Source organism: Argentina silus, assembly GCF_951799395.1.
Source record: "Argentina silus genome assembly, chromosome: 12".
In the NCBI taxonomy this organism is placed as follows: domain Eukaryota; kingdom Metazoa; phylum Chordata; class Actinopteri; order Argentiniformes; family Argentinidae; genus Argentina; species Argentina silus.
Window position 1 is genome coordinate 17,601,434 of NC_139666.1, and position 21,059 is coordinate 17,622,492.

The 21,059-nt window shown below is 46.6% G+C and overlaps 1 protein-coding gene across 2 annotated transcripts; it reads right to left on the minus strand.

The window, feature by feature from the left end:
• Nucleotides 1-2,151: 2,151 nt before the first annotated feature.
• col8a1a (collagen, type VIII, alpha 1a) lies at nt 2,152-16,695 on the minus strand (the record flags this gene model as incomplete). 2 transcript variants are annotated; one of them, XM_083681625.1, is made up of 3 exons in its annotated part: nt 2,152-4,106; nt 4,474-4,810; nt 16,625-16,695. In XM_083681625.1, 2 exons carry the CDS (start codon nt 4,805-4,807, stop codon nt 2,152-2,154), a joined length of 2,289 nt encoding a protein of 762 aa, XP_083537751.1. The 2 variants fall into 2 exon arrangements, with proteins under 2 accessions (XP_083537751.1, XP_083537752.1); XM_083681626.1 differs by lacking the exon at nt 16,625-16,695 and having other exon boundaries at nt 2,152-4,079; nt 4,501-4,627.
• Nucleotides 16,696-21,059: the final 4,364 nt, after the last annotated feature.

Consider the following 21,059-nt stretch of genomic DNA (forward strand, 5'->3'; position numbering starts at 1 on the left):
GATATACATGGAAACCATCTGGATATTGACACGCATAATTGAATCCCACTCATTGTCGTATTCTTGTCTTTTTTTCCAGATAATCAATTGTTATGGCAAAGCGACAACTGAACTCATGGTCAAGCGTTCATTTTCTTTTTTTTTATTCACCCTTTTCTTACTCTCTTGTATACTTATTTCTTCATTTCTTTATGCATAGTAGAAACAAATAAAACAAATGTTCTTAGCATCACATTTTTGCATGTGTGTATGTGTTGGTTTTTAGGATAAGAATTATGTTTCAAGTAAGTTGCAGAGAGATTTTTTTCCTATTATACACCATGGGCGTGGAACAACCTCCAAAATCTTCTTTTAGTTATTTAGAAATACTTGTGTCCTTGTGTGAGTTTAAAACCCTTGAGCAAGGAAGAAATGCTAAGTAACAAATAGGTTCCTAATTAAATCATCTTTATTTAAAAAACCACATCAACAGTAATAACGGTAAAACATTAAAACTTTTCTTTTGGTTATACTGAATGTAGCACCATGGTCCCAAAGAAAGAATAATACATGTCCATTTCCACCAAAATTCATTTTCATTATTAAGGCCCCCTTGCACTTTTGCACATACAAATTCAGGAGATCAGTAGTTAAAATAATAAATTACAGAGAAAAATACTGTAGGAAAACTTTTAGTCATCAAACTTTAGTCTAAGCATTCAAGTCTAATGTGCTGGGGGCCTTGGGGTAAGGGAGGGGGGCACACAGGCATTTACAGCGCTATGCCTCTATTCTTTGTTACTGTATGTTCTTTGGGCTCTAAAGAAGCTGAAACATACCAAAAATATCCACACTGTAGATACACATTGCAGCTTTTAGTTTGGGCGTTCTCTCTAATGGGCATTACAGCACTACACAGTATACCTGTACCTGTACCTGTATTCAATATTTCTTACCTTCACATATAGTACCTATAACCCACATTTTTTCACTTCTGGTATGCTAAGCCATAATTACTAAATAACTTCCTCAAAACAAAGTTCAACGTTCTTCAGATTAGCTTTTTCAAATGTTTAGAAGTTTTGCATGGAAAATGTATTGAAATCAATGTATGTCCTATTTACAGTACTGTACAAATGTCTGGACCTCCTAAATTAGGGTCTGTGCTCGCTAACTTTTTTATACCTTGGTCATTACCCTACTGCTTCAGTCAGCTGATGACAGACAAATACAGCAAGAAATAGGTTTGTGAAATGACAGCAGTGGTTTTCATATTTCTGGGTAAAACAGTGTGTCTGTTGGAGCATTACTCTTTGCATACCACAAGAGGTATCGCACAACACTTGTACACCCATGATACATTATATTGCCCTTCATTTCATGCAACAAAATCCCCCCAAAACATCACAGATGGTGCTGTATGCAACAGTAAAACAAAGAATCAAACAAACGGAACAAAACAAAACGAAACATAACACAAAAAGACTTTGAATTTGGTAGTTGGCACCCTGCTTTAAATTTTGAATCTCAAACACACTTTTCAAATCACCTGATTTTAACTTTATTCAGGTGTGATTATAGATTTTAATTATTTTTCATTTAAAGTTATCCAATTTACATTCTTTGCCACAGTATCATTTAGGGCAGCTGCCAGTTTAGATAAGAACATATAAGCCAAGGCAAGTAGAGAACATGGCACTTTGGGACAATACAAGAATTACATCTCACATGTCCCATTCTTTCTTACATGGATTTTCCACTTCAGTCAGTGACAAATCTTCAAACAAACTGATATATGATTACATTTCACGAAATGTTACCCAGTTGGTGTTAGCGGGTTCCTTGAATGCAGTGTTAACATTTTAACATTTATTATGTCTTCAGAGTGGTAGATACAGAACTCTTTGTACTCCCAAAATAAATGCCTCTAAAAACTGCATAGATGCACTGTACTCACACATTCACACTCCTCTTTTGGATTTTCCGGGGACAGTTTCACTTGTCCCCCCCATCTCTGTCGATCTCAACAGCGTAGACCTCAACAGATGATTGATGTTTTAATAAAAAAAACATATCAATTTAAAGAATTCTATAATCAATGTATACATTACATTTCTTTGCACCACACTCACTCACTTTTACCCTCTCTTTTCTCTTTATAGTTTTGGTTTCTTACATTGGGTACAACAAATACCCAGAGAAAGAGGAGTGGACGTACTGGCCAGCGTATAGTCCTGCGGCCTGGTCTGAGGGCAGCTGAAGGTACACTGTATCCCCAGGCTGCAGAGGCAACACTGCACTCCCTGATGCCTGGTCTAGGAAGCCCTTCTTGTATTCATCATATGTGTACATCATCGGCTCATTGTTCCTGTACAGAGCCACCCACACGTTGGCTCCTTTGCAGTGGATGTGGTAGGCAAAGTAGTAGATCCCGGGTATATCACAGGTAAACACACCTGTCTGGGGGTTGTAGTTCTGACGGCCATTGTACAGGAGCTTGTCGAACACTACAGGCGAGCCCACAGGTGGGAAGGGTGTGGTCACCAGAGCTGTGAAAGCGGGCATCTCCAGCCCGCTGACACCCATCACCTCTCCACCATTGCCCCCGTATTTGCCCTTCTTGCCGTAACTGCCGGCCTTGACTCCGTCCAGTCCTGGCAGGCTGCCCATCTCAGGGAGGACCCCAGACATGTCCGGGGGCAGAGCGGGAGTTCCGGGTGGGCCTGGGGGACCAGGTGGGCCAGGCTGTCCTGGTTGCCCAGATGTTCCACTGGGGCCATCCTTTCCTGGAGGTCCAAGAGGACCAGGAACACCTGGGTTTCCCTCTCCTGGGATACCGGGCTGACCAGGTGGGCCATTGTCACCTTTTGTTCCTGGAAGACCTGGAGGTCCGATAGGCCCTCCACCACCTGCCAGACCTGGAATACCCTTAGTGCCTTGGGGACCCTCCTCGCCAGGTTGTCCTCCTTCTCCTTTTGGACCAGGCAGTCCTGGAACACCAGGAGCACCTGGAAAGCCTTTGTGTCCGCCTTCTCCTTTGGGCCCTATGGGTCCGGGTGTACCTCTTGGCCCTGGCTCTCCACCCTCTCCAGGGAACCCATTCTGACCAGGATGCCCTGGAGGACCAGGCTCACCCAGAGCACCATCAAGCCCCTTTGGCCCTCCCTGTCCACCCTCTCCCTTTGGACCTGGAATGCCAAGACCCCCAGGGGGTCCCATAGGGCCAGGGGGTCCTGAGGGGCCGATGAGTCCAGGTGGTCCAAGCATACCAGGCGGTCCTCCGTGACCTTTATCTCCCTTTGTTCCCAGACCTCCAGGCATCCCACTCTGCCCCTTATCACCCTTTGGTCCTGGGAATCCTGGTTTACCAAATCCAGGCAATCCTGGTTTTCCAGGCAACCCTGGGGGACCTGGGTGTCCTTTTCCGCCTGGCATGCCTGGTTGTCCTGGCAATCCGTTTTGGCCCGGTTTTCCATGGCCAGGTATTCCTGGTGGACCTGGCTGCCCACCTTCTCCTGATGGTCCAGCTAGTCCTAGCTCTCCAGGGGGGCCGGGTTTCCCTGGTGGACCTGGTTGGCCTGGCATCCCATTTATCCCAGGCTTGCCCATGCCTGGCATCCCCGCCGGGCCTACAAGTCCTAGGGGTCCAGAAGGCCCTTTGTGCCCTGGCTGTCCTGGCTGACCGATCCCTTTGTCACCTTTGGGTCCTGGTAACCCCGGTAGTCCTGGCAGGCCCTTGTGTCCTGGCTCTGCTCTGGGTCCTGGCTGGCCGGGAAGCCCCTGACCTCCTGGTTTCCCTATGCCCGGTAGTCCTGGAGGGCCAGGGGGACCCTGTTGCCCAGGCTGCCCTATCGGCCCCTCTCCACCACTGGGACCCAGATCTCCTGGCATTCCTGGCTCCCCCATTGAGCCTGGCTTGCCTGGTATTCCTGGCATCCCTGGTTTGCCCACTCCAGGGAATCCTGAGGGACCTGGGGGGCCTGGTTTTCCGTGGTCCCCTGGTTGTCCTTCCCCGGGAGGTCCTGGAGGTCCAGGGGGTCCTTGGGGTCCAGGGGGTCCCTGAGGTCCTGCCTCTCCTTGGAGATCTCCTGGGAGACCTCCTGCAGCCCCACTGGGAATAGTCTGACCTATGAGGGGTGGGACAACCAGTCATTCAAGCACAGCATGATTGCAGTCATATGAGATAAAGGCTGTAGCCTAAAGAAAAAAAATACTTCTACATATCTAATAGTGGACACTAGGTAATGAGCATTTTAAATGCATGCATACACACACACACACACACATTGCAAAAGGCTAGAAAGATATTTACCATCAATATTAACATGGGCTTAAACCAGTAAGGTTACACTAAACCAGTAAGGCTTACTAAACAGTGGCTGACAACATGATATGAAACTTAAAAAAAATGAATGTCAGTGGGAGATTTGTGCTAAACTTTAAGATGTATGTTAGAACTGTTACGGTATAAGCCGTATTAAGTGCCTGTCTCACCTTTGTCTTGTCCACCCATAACACCACCTTTGCGGGGGTGCTCCTTGCCCATATGCATGGGCATCTGGGGCAACTCCTTCCTGTACTGGGGGTACTGCATGTGGGGCATCTCCTTGCCCATATACTGTTGCTGGGGGATGCCCTCCTTGCCCATGCCCATGTGAGAGAGGTGTGGCATAGGCTGATGTTGCTGAGGATGCTGGGGATGCTGCGGATGCTGAGGATGCTGGGGGTGCTGCTTGTGGCCATAGTATGCCCCCCCATGGACGAGGGGTAGTACTGCAAGCTGGAGCAGCATGAACAGGAGGGGGACAGAGAGGGGAGGCACGGCCATGGCCTGGGGGAGAGGAGAGAGAAGAGGATATTAGTCAGCTGCTTGATCGAAAGACAATCAAGCGGTCCATCGATGTGTCAATCAATCAACCAACCAACCCACCAACCCACCAACCCATCAATCTATCTATCTATCTATCTATCTATCTATCTATCTATCTATCTATCTATCTATCTATCTATCTATCTATCATGTCTGTTAGTTTGTCTGTCAGTTTGTCTGTCAGCCAGTGTGTCTGTCCACCTGTCTGTCGCTTGGTTTGTCAAATCTGCAGTAGGCCAATTGAGAGACATAAAAGCCTTTTCCTACAAAAGGGGATATGACCTCCACACTTTGTCATTGCTACGTCTCCCTCTGCTGGATAATTAAGGGCAATGCATCACAATGCATCATACAATTCGACTAAGTGCTCGGAACCAACAACTGGTACCAACAACGACGCTTTATCTGATGGTCGTTCTCACATCAAGAATATATTAGTTGTTGATGAATAAGCCATACACATTTTTTTGCTTGCAGAATGTGATAATGACAAACTTGGAAACTCACAGCATTTTTAACAAGCTCAGTCTTACAACAACAGTGATCACTAACTGAACTTTACCTTGGCTTCCAAACAACAGAGCAAGCTAAAAGGGAAAGTGCTAAATAGTCCTAGTATCAATGATCTGACAAGGAAATGTATACTTATCATGAAAGCGTACGAAAATACATTCAATCAGTTCTTCAAAACACTATGTCTATGAAGAAGGGCATTTCAGCCTACTCACTCACACCAAAAAGTATCCATTTATTCAAGAGAAGGTGGTTGGAGAAGAAAGTATTTTTTGTCATACATGAGATTATTAATCATATATTAAAGTTGATCTTGGCCCTGTCAACTAGGTCTTTGATGTAAATCTGACCGGCTCTTCTGAACTCTCCCAGATGTTACAGGGAAATGAGGGCACTCCATCATGGCCATACGATGATAAAGAACATGAGCCTGAAACTGGGAGATGGAGGTGGTGTTTCTTGGCTCTAGTCCTCATCTGTATTACTGTAGCTATTCAACCCAATAAAACACAGTGAAAAACAGACATTATTGTGGAAGCTGAACTGCCACAGTGAGGATTGTGTGAAAAGTGATATGCTGTCAGACTCATATACTTCATGAATCCTGTGTGTGTATTGTACTGTAGTTATTAGCTTATGTTTGGGGTCTCTCTCTCTCTTTCTCTTTCTCTTTCTCTCTCTCTCTCTCTCTCTCTCTCTCTCTCTCTCACACACACACACACACACACACACACACACACACACACACACACACACACACACACACTTGTTTCTCTCTCTCTCTCTCTCTCTCTCTCTCTCACACACACACACACACACACACACACACACACACACACACACACACTTGTTTCTCTCTCTCTCTCTCTCCCTCTCTCTCTCTCTATTGTCTCTCTCTTTATTCTCTCTCTCTCTCTGAGTACATCCACAGATCCAAATCATAACATTCTACTAGAACTGACCTGGCCAAAATATGCAGGAATGACTTGTTACAGAATAGTAATCCAACCATTTAAAAACTCACTGCTTGAAAATGGAACAAGGTTGTTGCGAGAATGAAAATAAGGCTGTCAATCAATCAATTTCAATAAAACACAAGGTAGTATTGATGGGTCCCTGTTGATGTGTGTATGTGCGTGTGTGTGTGTGTGTGTGCGTGTGTGTGTGTGTGCATGCGTGTGTGTGTGTGTGTGTGTGTGTGTGTGTGTGTGTGTGTGTGTGTGTGTGTGTGTGTGTGTGTGTGTGTGTGTGCGTGTGTGTGGACCATGTACTCTGTAAAATGTTCCTGTCAAACTCACTCCCCTCCTGCATCCTCTGAGGTATTTTACCTGCTTGTGTGTGATGCTATATTTAGCCCAAACTAAAGCCTGTGTGATGGTTTGTCTTAGTCTGGTAGAAATGTTACATTCTTCAGCCAGGGGTGAATGGGTCTATCGGAGTCAGACTGGGCTGGATCAAACAGCCATGCAGAGACACGCCCAACCACAAGGGGGAGACAAAAGCTATGATTCAATGAGATTGAATTTGAATCCTATGATGTCTTGGACAAACTCTCATTTCCAATGCAGCATTAGTGAATAGATCTAGAGTGGGCTGGTAAGACAACATGCTAGGGTTATACAATGGGTCCTACACATCCTGGGTTTGAGCTACAGTGGTGCCATCGTGACAAGGAGTCTACTGGGAAACACCATTCGAGGAATATCACACCATTCTTCCACAGGGAAATCCAACAATGTCTCGCATTTTCACAGCAGTGAGTATAGCTTTTCTAGATAGATAATCCAGGGAATGCACAGAAAGGATTTTAAATTAAATGCTCATAAAGTGTCATAGAGGCTTTATGTTTTTTTTTTTAACACCTGTGATGACATGTTTGACATGTCTGTGTGTTTGCATACAAGCACATGCACTGCCTGCCACTCGTTGATGATTTTACAGGAGTGAGAGATATTTCTGTCATCCATAAGTCAACCTATAGACACGCAAGGTGAAAACACAACCACCTCACACTCAGCTGTGCTCTCTCTCTCCCCCCCCCCCCCCTCTCATTCCCTTCATCTGCACTGATTTAAGAACTCAGTGAAGGTGAAAGCAGTCCACCAGGCAATTTGCAGTCACTTGTCCAATTCTTTGACATCAGTGCGAAAGAAGGAAAGGAGATAAGGAGAGAGAGGCACCTTGGAGAGAGTCACAGTGCAGGTGTCTGTCTCGAGCCAATGTCTGACATCATACTGTACACACACAGTACTGTGAGCAGTGTGTGTGTGTGTGTGTGTGTGTGTTTACATTTGAGTCCCTTTTTACTCTCATCCAGGACACAGAGCTCCAGTCCAACAAGCAGAGCTCTGATCCGACAGAAGTCCAGTCCAACAGAGCAGTCCAGACCACCTTCTAGTCTTACACTCATTTTCCCCCTCCTGAGTATTCTCCTCTGAAGGGCAGTAACACAGGGAGACGTTTGAGTTTGTGTTGGCTCTCTCAGCCAGAGGGAGGCGGTTCTGCTCTGTCTACTTGAGTTTAGGTTTTTCTGGCTGGGCCTTGGAGTGAGAGAGGAGTGGTAACAGTCCTATTTCATCAGGCTCAGCCCCAATCCCAGCCGTCCAGCCCAAGCTGCTCCAGCCCAAGCCCCAGCCTCAGCCTCAGCCTACACCCCTGACTAAGCTCCATCCCCAGCTCAAGCCGTCCAGCCCCTATACCTATAACCCAGCTCCAGCCACAGCCCTGCAATAGAGCCAATCTCCACCACCCAGCCCTGTATCCAGCTCCAACCTAACCCCATAACCGCAGCCCTACAATATAACCATCTCCATCTCTGGCTCTGGCATTAGCGAGCCGATAATGGATGAGAGTCTTCGTTGACCCTTGACCTTTTCTCAGGCGGCTGGCGATTCTCACATGGACATGTCACCCTCACTCCTTCCGTGGGAGCCAGCCCTCTCGTGCCTTTGAAGGGGGCCCGTCTCGTTTCCGTGGTGATGGGAGTCAGACGTGCCAAAGAGCCCTGGAGGAATGCTGCTGAGTTTTCCCAACAACAGCCCTCCTCCATTCCTGCTCCATGTCCTTATTTCTGTCCCCGTAGCTGGTGACGATATGGAAATAGATCTGTGATCCAAAACATGGAGTTTGAGAGGGGGCGGTGGGGGGGGGGACTTGTCTGTGTCTCGTCTGTCTGACTGCAAACTGTGACTTCACACTCCTGTCATGGACATAAATCTATTCCCCCTCTCTTCATCGCTACCGCCGTACCATCAGTACTGTACCACAGTTTGCCAGCTTCAATCTACTGTATAAAGCCATATGAGCCCAAGGATGGAGATAGAGGTTGATGATAGTGCTGTAAAACTAGGACAGCCTGGACTGTGTGACGCAGTAGAACAGAGAGGTGGACTCAGGACAGGTTCTGTATGATAGTTTGGCTATAGGAGTTGTCTGTCTGGCTCAGTGTAACTACAGAGCACAGTCGGTTGGTATAGACACAGAGGGCATTCAGAACAGAGACAGAGGTCAGAGGTCAGAGGCCTTATAGTTTGTCTCAATCAGTGCCATTCTAGAAATGATTGAGCAACAGTGCTTTCTAACCACAACCAATTCTAACCATGAGTGAGAAAGAGTTGGGAGAAGATCGATCATTCTAACATTCCAAACTCCACACGGTGTTCTGCTTCTATCTGCTCCACCTACTGTTGCAGCCATGCATAGGCAACATGGAACGACAGAACTGTGCTACAAGCAGTTGAGGCTGGTGGAGGTAGAAATCGGAGGACGGGCATGGAATGGAATGAGAAATGGTGTCAAACATAAGAAAGCAAGTATAGTACTGGGACAAAGGGAGAGAGATAATCTGTAAATGTGTGTGTGTGTGTGTGTGTGTGTGTGTGTGTGTGTGTGTGTGTGTGTGTGTGTGTGTGTGTGCATACGTGTGTGTGTGTGTGTGTGCATCACAGAACCTATGGGAGAGTAATCAGTCTGACAGAACATGACAGCTATGGAACAAGTTTCATTCAGTTTCAGACAAGATCCAAACATTGTCATGGAGACATCAGGAAAAGTTTCCATACCAGCAAGCAAGGAGTTCCCAGGGTTTAATGAAAACATTGACATGGACGGACACAGACAATGTAGACCGACAATTTAATGACTACAGTGTGCTCATACTAACTCTGAAATTCTTGTCAGCCAAAGGAGAATTGGCTGCCCCTTTAAGGATTGGTCGCATTTGTTGAGTCGCCTCCCGCCATCTGCACCATAAAAGGGTTGCATTCGTTTAGCATCAAACATGATGGCATTGCTATAACCCACATCCCCTCAGCTTGGCACTGTCTAAATGTTAAATGTTAGTGTCAACTCAATGAGTCTACTGTTTAGGGGTGTTAAAGTGTTTATGTTCTCCTCCAACCACCCCCCCCCCCCCCCCCCCCACACACACACACACACACACACACACACGGTCAGGTCAGGAAAAAACAAACATTACCTTAGCATCCTGGCAACTGAATGTATGGTCTCCTACTGCATAGTACTGTTGTGACCTCATTGGCAAGGGGTGAGGTGATGTGAGTGGTTTCTCACACGGTTTTGCTGTTTTGATTTTTCACACGCCACTGCAAAACGACAGACCCCTAAATCATCACCTTCACTGACAACCAACCTGGATTTACAGCTACTGGAAGGGAAAAACAACAGCATGTTGTTTTTTCACACTGTTTTCCAGGTTAGTCATATGCCAAGGTAAGCTTACCACCCTCTTAAAGCCTTCCCCTGTTCACCTTGGCTAGAAAGGCTTCACGGTCAAACAACACATACATTACGGACACATGCACTTGGGTCATTAAATCTCTCATTCATTCATTTGATCATTCGTTTGTTTGTATGTCGTTGGTTCATTCATTACTCAATTCATTCATTTTCCTGTGCCCCGCCTCGTAACTCGTTTAAACCACAGATGGAGACAATTCTCCAACTACAGCAACTAGCATAAGTTACCTTGACCACTGGACGACATGGGGCAGAGCAACCATGACCACGGAAGTCTGCGGTCCTGACCATGTTCCCCAACATCTGCAGCCAGAACCGCATGTGGTTGGTCACACGTGACTGAGCTTTCAGCACGCCTTGCTGGCCCCAGACAGACTAAAAAATAATCAAAGGTTTTCAAAGCTGTCTCATCTGTGTGCGTGAGTGTGTGTGAGTGTGTGTGTGTGCATGTGTGTGTGTGTGTGCGTGTGTGTGTGTGTGTGTGTGTGTGTGTGTGTGTGTGTGTGTGCATGCGTGTGTGTGTGTGCGTGTGTGTGTGTGTGTGTGTGTGTGTGTGTGTGTGTGTGTCTTTCCTCCCCGCCGACGGCTTCCAGATGTCCACCTTTCTTACTTTTCCCATAAACAAAGCTGTGCTGTTACTGGACATCAGGTGTGTGATCTACCACATTCACAGGTATCATGTGACTGTATCAGAGGAGGCTGGTGGAGGTAGAAATCGGAGGATGGGTTCTTTGTAATGTGTGGAATGGAATTAGGAATGGTATCAAACACGTGTGACTGACATATCACCCTGCTGTAGGCGTGGACGTTCAGTAGCATCAGTTCCTTTGACGTACACTCCCTCCTCAGAACAAGACCTAAACTGGATCTAAAAGAGAAAACTGACAGAACAGATTCCTAGTGGAATACGTTTTCCTCAAGAATTCTTATGTCCTCCCTTTCCTTGAGGTAACCACTCCATATGACATGTTTGATAATAATAATAATAAGCTTTTATTTATATAGCACCTTTCATACATAAGAATGCAGCTGAAAGTGCTGTACAAGATAGATAGAAGCAGGGTTTCCTCTTCACAGCTTTCTCTCAAATCCAGTCTTGTCTAAAGCTCAGAGAGGGAGGGATGCATTTCCAACAGGGAAGTATTCCAACAGGTCCCCTACAGTCTCACTGTTTACTTGGGATATCGACTGGGTCTTATTAGAGTGCTGTTTGGTTTGCTTCAGTTTCAGGAGTCAAAGCTGGGCTGTGGGAGTGGAGCATGTTCCAGACTGAGTGTAATGTAAGATGGGTGGTTGAAATGGAGATATTGTTATTAAAATAAACAGAGACATACTTGCTCTCAGCTAAACCTCATAAAGATGTCATTCTGTTGTTTAGAATGGATGAAACAAAGCGTTCTATTGCTTGAGTCCAGTTCATAGAGTCATTAACTTGTGCTGAGAGCACAGCATAGCGATGCCGTGTTACACAAAGAATGCAAACAGCGTGGACAATTACACTATGAACTGACAATAATTGGTGTGTAGTGAAAATATCCAAATGTCCACAGTTGTCATCATGTATCTCAACAGTGTGGGAGGGGAAAAGATGGGGAGAGGTTGGAGAGAGAGAAGAGAGAGAAGGGTGTGGTCCACAGCATGATGTCTCACTCATGGAAATACACCTGGGTCTGGTTTCCTGGATTTATACACATGCTGCAAATGTGTGTGTGTGTGTGTGTGTGTGTGTGTATGTGTGTGTGTGTGTGTGTGTGTGTGTGTGTGTGTGTGTGTGTGTGTGTGTGTGTGTGTGTGTGTGTGTGTGTGCAACGCAGGCCCATCTATAAATGGACATAAGAAATGGAGAGAACACACACACACACACACACACACACACACACACACACACACACACACACACACACACACACACACACACACACACACACACACAGATGGAGGAATGTGAACTCTGCTGACAGAGTGGAGAGTAGAGCCAAGTACACAGCTGAGCACTGTAAAACACTCTCCCTTCTTCTTCACCCACCCATCCTTCACAGAGAGATGGAAAGATCTCTATTTACTGCTCCTCCACAATGCTTCGAGACACATCTGTTCACCCCCCCTTCCTACAGTATTGTCTTCCAATCTTCCTCCAGATATAGAGTCATCTTCATTTACTCTGTCTCCACTTCTTCCTCTGTTCCTAGAGAAGACAGAAGTGACATATTTCCCACCACCACCACCTCCTCCTCCTCCTCCTCCTCCTCCTCTCCTCCTCCTCCTCTCTTCCCCCTCTCTCACTATTATAGGAACATCCTTGCTCAGTGACCTGGAAGTCCTCCCAGGAGAGTGAGGAGGGGAGAGGGTGAGAATGGGAGGAGAGGGGATGAGGAGGGGAGGAGTGGGTGGGGAGAGAGGGGAAGAGGGAAAAAAGAGAGAAAGAGAGAGGGTGGCAAGAGTGGGTCCATCAGGGTGCTGTAGGGAGGGACAGAGAGGGGCTGGGGGTGACTGTTATCCCCAAAAGGCTGAAGGTACAGGGGTCAGACTCCAGATCAACGTGTAGTGCAGAGTTAGGGTGAATTCCCTGTAGCTCTCCGGGACTAGGGTGTGTGACTTCTCTATTTGGATGTACAGTATGTGTAGAAAAACATTCCCAATAACCAACGGACAAAGCTCCAAGCCCACTGAGCATGTCCAGAAAACCACTGGGCCTTCTGATTCCGTTCCCAGCCACCGCAACCGTTCGTTCATTACATTTTCCCCTCCTCCCTTGTACCGTCTACTACTTCTTTCTCTCCTCTCTCCCTAAGTGTACCCAGTCCATGGCCCAGGAGAGCAGCAACAATATAGGGGGGGGGGGGGGGGGAGGGAGAGAGAGAGAGAGAGACCCACATTCAAATGAAATCATAAGCCAATAACTACAGTACCAAGGATTCATAAAGTACATTCGTCTGACAGCATATCACTACGACAGCATATCACTTTTCACACAATCCTCACTGTGGCAGTTCAGCTTCGACAATAATGTCTGTTTTTCACTGTGTTTTATTGAGTTGAATAGCTACAGTAATACAGATGAGGACTAGAGCCAAGAAACACCACCTCCATCTCCCAGTTTCAGGCTCATGTTCTTTATCATCGTATGGCCATGATGGAGCGTCCTCATTTCCCTGTAACATCTGGGAGAGTTCAGAAGAGCCGGTCAGATTTACATCAAAGACCTGGTGAACAGGGCCAGGATAAGCAAGGTAAGAGATACAGACACACAGCTCGGTGAGGGCATCTTTCTCCTAATACCTCAGCTCTGCGGTTCCTCTGAACGAGTGAAACACATTTGGAGCTCCATAAACACAGCCTTTATCACAGAACACACCTCATAAAATTAACACCTATTCAAATATCCTCCCCGCACAGCAAACCCCCCACACACATACTCTGTAGGGATACACTCTCCGCCACATGTCCTGTTAGCAAGTACTTTTAGCCACAGCTGTGCTGCTAAACGACCAAGCAATGTTTACAGATTCTCTCTCTCCCTTTGTCCCTCTATAATTCTTGCTTTCTTTCTGGTTCCCTGTGTCCGTTCTGTTGTCTGAATTTCTCCAGTTTAAATATCTGAGAGGAGTGTGTATGGATGCTCAAACATGCTATTTAACACATGCACACACGCATGCACGCACACACGCAGACACAGACACACACACACACACATACACACACACTTCAGTGGCCTCTTTGACCCTGTACCTCTTGTGTCCACTTGGAGGGGAAAATAGGGACAACTTCTGTTTGAGGTTCACATGGCTCACACACACACATCCCATACCCCTAACACACTAACCTGCTGCTCACAGGTTTAAAGGTGAACAACTTTTACTTCTGCCAGGTTCACAGTTGCTCCTCTTTAATGTTCGCGCATGCATGCGTGCGTGTGTGTGTGTGTGTGTGTGTGTGTGTGTGTATGTGTGTGCCTGGTCTCCATGTGCAGAAATAAGTAGGCTAGAGAGGAATTCACAATGAGTGAAGCTGTGGAAAATACGCCCTGTCCAAAAAAGGGGGGAAAAAGATGCCTGAACTGTTGAGAACTTCATTCAGCGGCTTGTCGTCTCAAATGAGAGCTTAGAGTTAAAAAGAACAAAAGAACGAGAGACTTTCTAGTGCTATTTATCTACTGATCAGAAGAGATATATAAATAGATATTCCAGCACACTTGTGTTTCAGCCACCCATTCAGTCCCAGGGGAGGCTGGTGGAGGTAGAAATCGGAGGAAGGGCTAATTGTATTGCAAAACATTCAGAACATACACTGTTTGATACCATTCCTCATTCTATACCATGCATTACAATGAGCCCGTCCTCCGATTTCTACCTCCACCAGCCTCCCCTGGGACTGACCATCCACCGTCACACCAAGACATCACACATCACATCAGGGCCAGATAATCCAGCAGGTACATTCAAGTTGTCTATCTGCAACAGTGTATTTTCTGAACCCCATCCATAGGAAATAAAGATTGTAGTAAGGCTTGGCAGCATCAGCACATGTTTGATGCTCACGAACATGAAGTGCACAGTAGCCCATTGCCCCAGGGTGGAACATTCAATAGGGGCGAAGGAACCTTCAGAATATTGCAGATAGACATCCACTTCTTACAAAGGGCATTCATCTCTACTCCACATGGCAGAGGCATTTATGACTGCTCTATCAGGTGTCTTCTCTCTGTCAAGCTTGGAACATTTCTACATCCTGAATAAGCGCCTGGAAAAGACTTGTGATGGCCCACAGACACAACAGCAGCTAGAATAGGACAACTAGAGAGCAATGTAACCATATGTTTGGTCAGAGAGGAACAGTTTCCCCACTGGTCTGGTTCAGTCATGAAGCCGCCGTATGCTTGCGACTATTGCCAGATCAATCTATTCCCTGACTGAATCCTTGCAACACAGCATTGATCTACATTGAGCTTTGAATTGAGTACCTTCTTTCGACCAGATTTCAACCAGATTTGGACATGAACATCAGCAGTAATGTTAAAACGACATCACCTCCTCACAACTAGAACTACTGTACAGCATAAGAACATTACTAGACCTTCAATTTGATTGACAGACCAACAAGCTGTCATTATTCCAGAGAGAGCATCACCCACCCACTGAGCTGTCAAGAGAGAAATGGCTGCTCTCAACCAGTGACAGTATTTGCTCTGAGCTCTTTTCTCACCAAATGTCTGCTCTTGCCCCTATCACACAGACCTGATAGTTTGGCTTCATCCCACTGCCACACATCCCTGCTCACAGCCCACACACACGCACACACACACACACACACACACACACACACACACACACACACACACACACACACACACACACGCGCGTATGCGAGCGCGTGCGCACACACACACACACACACACACACACACACACACACACACACACACACACACACACACACACACACACACACACACACACACACTGCAAACACAAATACACATAGACACACAAATGCCTTCCACACAAGGATTCTCTCATGGAAGCACACATTCCAGTGCCCTAGGGATGGCATCTAGGAGGAGCACTAGGGCAAAGCTACCCGCAAGGGGGCACTGTCACTACACACCCTGGGAGACAGGACCTCTCGCTGGGGATAGGGCCTAGCGGCTTCCCTGGCTTCTCCTGGTTTCTCCTGGCCCAGACCAGTGGACTCTGGGGAGAAGAGCCACAGCACTGGCTGGTGAGGTCTGGTAGTAGCCAAGTACACCTTCATAGACCTAGCATGGAATAGATTCACTAGTCTGTAGAACTAGTCGGTTTTCTTTGGTTAAATATACTGTTCTCCATATTGATTGTTACAGTGCATGTTTCTGCATCACAATCAACTGCTCTGGAAACATTATTTGAATTGAAATTGAAATGACAATGCCTCACAGATATCTCACTGACCTCCGCTATTGGAAGTAGCCACTATAGACACAGACAGCACTCTACTGGAGAAGCTAAAGGCTAGAGTATTTTGACTCATCGACATAGTTCCCAGCGATTTGACACTGCTTCCCAACTCACTGTTCACTGAGCCAAACAAAGTTCAGTCAATGTTGTGCTGTCCTACAACAGTCAACAGGTTCGTTTAGTTACAATGAGACAAAACACAAGCATATTCAAAGATATGTGATATAATGAATAATTGGTACAGGTACTTAGTACAGCATCACTTAGCACATCATTTGGAGTACTAAAGACCATTATGGAACTGTCATTCAGAGTTGAAAAGTTGAACTGACCATTTAACACCATATACTGTACAACCAGTATTCACTGGCACACATACATACATACAGTCAAATATGCACATCAAAGAAAATGAAATCAGGTGTTTCCACCAACGTGCATACATTTTAAGTTCATAGTAGAAGTTTTTGTTTTCTATACAAACAATCATTAACTACTGCGTCAATCTAATAATCAGAATATTCTACAATCATCCTAAAATGAGCTAAAGTGAGTACTGGATTGGCCTTACCTTGCTCTGTGAGGGGCCGTTCAAAGGGGAAATAATCACTGCAGGCGGACAGATAGAGAGACAGACGGACAGACAGAGAGAACCCTGGGATATGAGCTCCGAACAGCCTCCCGCCGCATGGACCTGGCTTATATCTACGGGAGGGAGGAGCCAGAGAGGAGGGTGGAGAGAGAGAGAGAGAGGGGGGGGGGGGAGAGAGAGAGGGGGAGAGAGAGAGAGAGAGAGAGAGAGAGAGAGAGAGAGAGAGAGAGAGGGAGAGAGAAAGCGAGAGTGTGAGTGAATGTGAGTATGAGTGAATGTGAGTGTGTGTGTGTGTGTGTGTGTGTGTGAGAGAGAGAGAGAGAGAGAGAGAGAGAGAGGGGGGGGGGAATGGAAGGAGTAAGAGATGGAGTGAGGAGAGAGAGGTGGTTGAGTGTAAGAATGTGAGCGAGGACTTGACTGAAAGGAATGGGTGGAAGTGGACAAGAACTCTCCAAGAACCATATTCAGATACAGGGGGGCAAAACCTGTCCAGTTCCACAATGTCAGCCAATGGCACAGGACATACATTGACATCGAGGAGAGTATTTCCTCATGTGCTTTGAATAATGTGGTCTGTGCTCCCACTGGAATTCATTTCAAGTCCGGACTCTGTGTCCCCTTTAAGGGCACTAAAACTCATTAGTGTTTAAGCCAAAACACACCCTGGCCATCTAGGGCTTGGGTGTTAGCTGCTCCCAGGCTGCCACCTGTCCCAGCACACACTGGGGGGATGCTGAGTCAGGGACTCCCCCCAATCTTTTACTCAGTGGTGGCTTTGTTGTGCTATGATGATGTTGTTCTTCCAGGGCAGTTCTGACACCTGTCCTCCACCCCCACCACACCTGCCTAACTCTCTGGTGTCCACCCTGTTACCAACACCTCTGTGGGTATGTGTATGTGTGTCCATATACTTACATACTGTAGCCTCTGTAAAGACCGTGTGTTTATGTTCTTATTCCGTGTGTGTGTGTGTGTGTGTGTGTGTGTGTGTGTGTGTGTGTGTGTGTGTGTGGGTGGGTTTGTGTATGTGTGTGTGTTTGTGAAGGAGTCACTGAGTGTTAGAGACTGGACAGAGAGCAGCAGTGTGTTCCAACCGTGGGTGGCTGAATGAAGTGTGTGTGTGTGTGTGTGTGTGTGTGCGTGTATATGGGGTGGAACCAAGGTGACACAGGCGTGTGAAAGGGTGGAAGTCCCATCCCGTCTTCCACAGGCAAGCGTCAGCCAAGTCAGCTTGCATCAGTTATTGTCAGCTAAGACAGCAGGAGGCTAAATGTGATGATTGGCATTGGGCTGGTGATGAAAGACATGGACTGTATGCAGTATTACGAAATTAGACAAATGGCTCAATTGAACTCAGAGAGTACACTCATGTTAGTTGAGCTGAATGCAGGCCTGTCATAGGCCTGCTCTGAGCTCTGGGGTATGTTTACACCTACACACACACACACGCACACAGGACACAGGCACACGGGCACACACATACACACACACACACGCGCACGCGCACGCGCACACGCACATGCACGCGCACGCGCGCGCACACACACACACACACACACACACACACACACACACACACAGACAGACACACACTTTAAGCGGTGGTGAGAAAGGTACACGTCAGTGAGTCTGTAATGAGACAGAGTGTTTGTCTTTGTGCTTCAATTCTCTTCCTGTTCCATTAATGAAGCCTCACAGCCACCGCCCACCGGCAAAGTCACTCATCAACCCAAGACCTGTGTGCTTTCGCCTCAATCACGCATTGATGTGAAAGAGTTACACAGGCAGATCTCAAGTTGGTATTCCGCATCATGTTAGCATAGTTCAATGAACCATCCAGGCTTTATCATGATAAGCTGTCAAAGCATGTGCTTGAGTAAGATTAAACATGTCCACTTTGACTCCAAGAAGTGTGTCTTGTGATTTATAAAGAGTGAGGTCACTGATGGCCTTCTCAGTGGCCTTCTCATTCAGACTGTTCTCCGGTTGGAGAGTGACACACTGTGTTTAAACAAGCACTTGAGATAGAGTGAGTTGAGGCATATGTTGCTACTACACTAAGTACTTTGTTCATCAGTTAATAGATCGAGCAAGGAATCAGCAAGGAACCAGCAATGTTTTGACCTTTTTTCCGACAGTATGCAGACAGCACTTTCTCCTCAAGTTATGTTTGAACAACTCTAATATTTGCTCTGGAGTCATTCATTTTTGAGTCATTGGTTATTAGAACATGAAACTGAGTCATACAAAGGGATATGGTTCAAATGAAGTGGAGACGTTTAAACTTTAGAGGAGGAATGATTTGAAATACAACTTCAGGGTCCAGCATTTGCATTAGTGAAGTGTTTAATTAATATTGGCAATTTTAAACCACTGCTAGAACAAATCTTCTTGAGTCAAACACATCTCTCAGGTTGTCGTTATCATAAATGTCTCCTCTCTTTCCTATTGGGGAGAATATTTTCTTTAATTGCTCTCGCCCATTTACAACCTGCCAAGCCAAACTCATGACCATTTCCTGTTGGCACACAAAAGGCCCAGATCAGCAACTACAACTAATTACCAGAGAGAAAGAGAGAGAAAGAGAGAGAAAGAGAGAGAGAGAGAGAGAGAGAGAAAGAGAGAGAGAGAGAGAGAGAGGGGGGGGGGGGGGGTGATAAAAGAAGAAAAGGAGAAGCTAAGAGAAGAGAAGAGAAGAGGAGAAGAAAATATAAGAGACAGAGAGAGGGAGAGAGAGGGAGAGAGAGGGAGAGAGAGGGAGAGAGAGAGTGAAACCAGGCTACAGACTGTAATACAGCGGGGTGTAAGGAGGACGTTACAAGAGGTTTCAGCACCTTATTATCACATTAGGGAGCTGGAGCAGCACAGTGGGTCTCCCACATGGCTACAGTCAAGGGATTAGAAGCATGTGTGTGACCCTTAACAAGAACCAGGCAGTCTGATGCTGTACTGTGTGAATAAGAAGTACATGGGCAAGGTTCAATCACTGGGACCGTGTGAAGGGTACGGCCAATGGATTCTTAACTTCTGAGTCTGTCACATATAATGAGCACGAGTGACCCAGTATCCAAAACACTCAAAGATGCATGTGCGCACGCACGCACGCACGCACGCACGCACGCACGCACGCACGCACGCACTGAAAACATACACACACTGAAAACATACACACACACACAAATTGAGAGTGACTAGAATTTTCCCACCCGCCAGCAGGCCTCCTCGGTGTCCTGAGAAAGTTTATGATGCGTATTGCGTGCAACGTTGTTCAGAGGCCCCAGTGAGAGTCACACTGCCTAGTTGTGTTTTCGCCTAACCATTCCCCAGGAACACTATTTAGAGGCTCAATGAAAACACTAACTGGGTCGTACTAAAAATAACCCCCCCCCGTTATTAACCATCTAAATGAGTGGATGGCAGTCAGAATGGCATGTGTACAGAATACACAGTATGCATGTGAATGTATGTGAGGGCTTGTGTTGTTCTTGCTCAAGTGCTTTTAATGGGTCTATTTGTAACCTATAGACCAATCTGGGCCCAGTCTGCAATTTGTCAGTGTCTCAGAACTGTGCTTGGTCTCCTGCGTTGGAGCAGCCTCGTCTCTCCCAGCCTCTTCATAATGAGCCGAGGGGAACCTCAGCTATTGAACAGCACTGAGGGATGCAGGATCTAATTAGTTCTCTGTGTGTTTACCCTTCAAACAATACCCACCCTCCAAGCCTCTATCTATCGATGGAAACTGGGTCAGAGGAGAGGAGAGGAGCGGAGAGGAGAGGAGATGCATTGAAAAACCTTCAAATATCAGTCTATTGCACATCAAATAATACATCTCAGTGACTCTTGACAGTTCTATAGTCGGGATGTCTCTGTCCGATGGTTTAGATGGCTTGACAGTCCCAGGCCTTGGGAAGTGAAGCTCCCACATTCTTCCCTCCTTTCCCGTTCTACGTACGGCAACCTTGGAATTCCCAAGGCAAACAGGGGAGTCAACATCCCAACACCCCTGTCATGGGGTGTGTGTGTGTGTGTGTGTGTGTGTGTGTGTGTGTGTGTGTGTGTGTGTGTGTGGGAGTTGGGGGGGGGGGGGGGGGCACCCAGAGTGCCAATGATCTGTCCCCAAAATGTCAGAGCTCCTTCCATGCAGCTCTGAACAATGTCCCCAAAGTGAGCTAGACAGGCCACAGCCACTTTCTCAGCCATCAGCACAATGACAACATGCTCTTGAGTTCAAAGAAAGGCTCCTATACAGCAATGGCCTATGCAATGACAAGTATTAATGAGCCTCAACTCAGAGTCCACAGCAACCTCACGCAAGTCCAACATTTACACTTTCATGATGTCATCCATGGAGTCCGTTGCTGGTTTTCTCTCCTCTTGCTCATTGCGGAGTATTAGCCCATTGATTTTTCTGTAG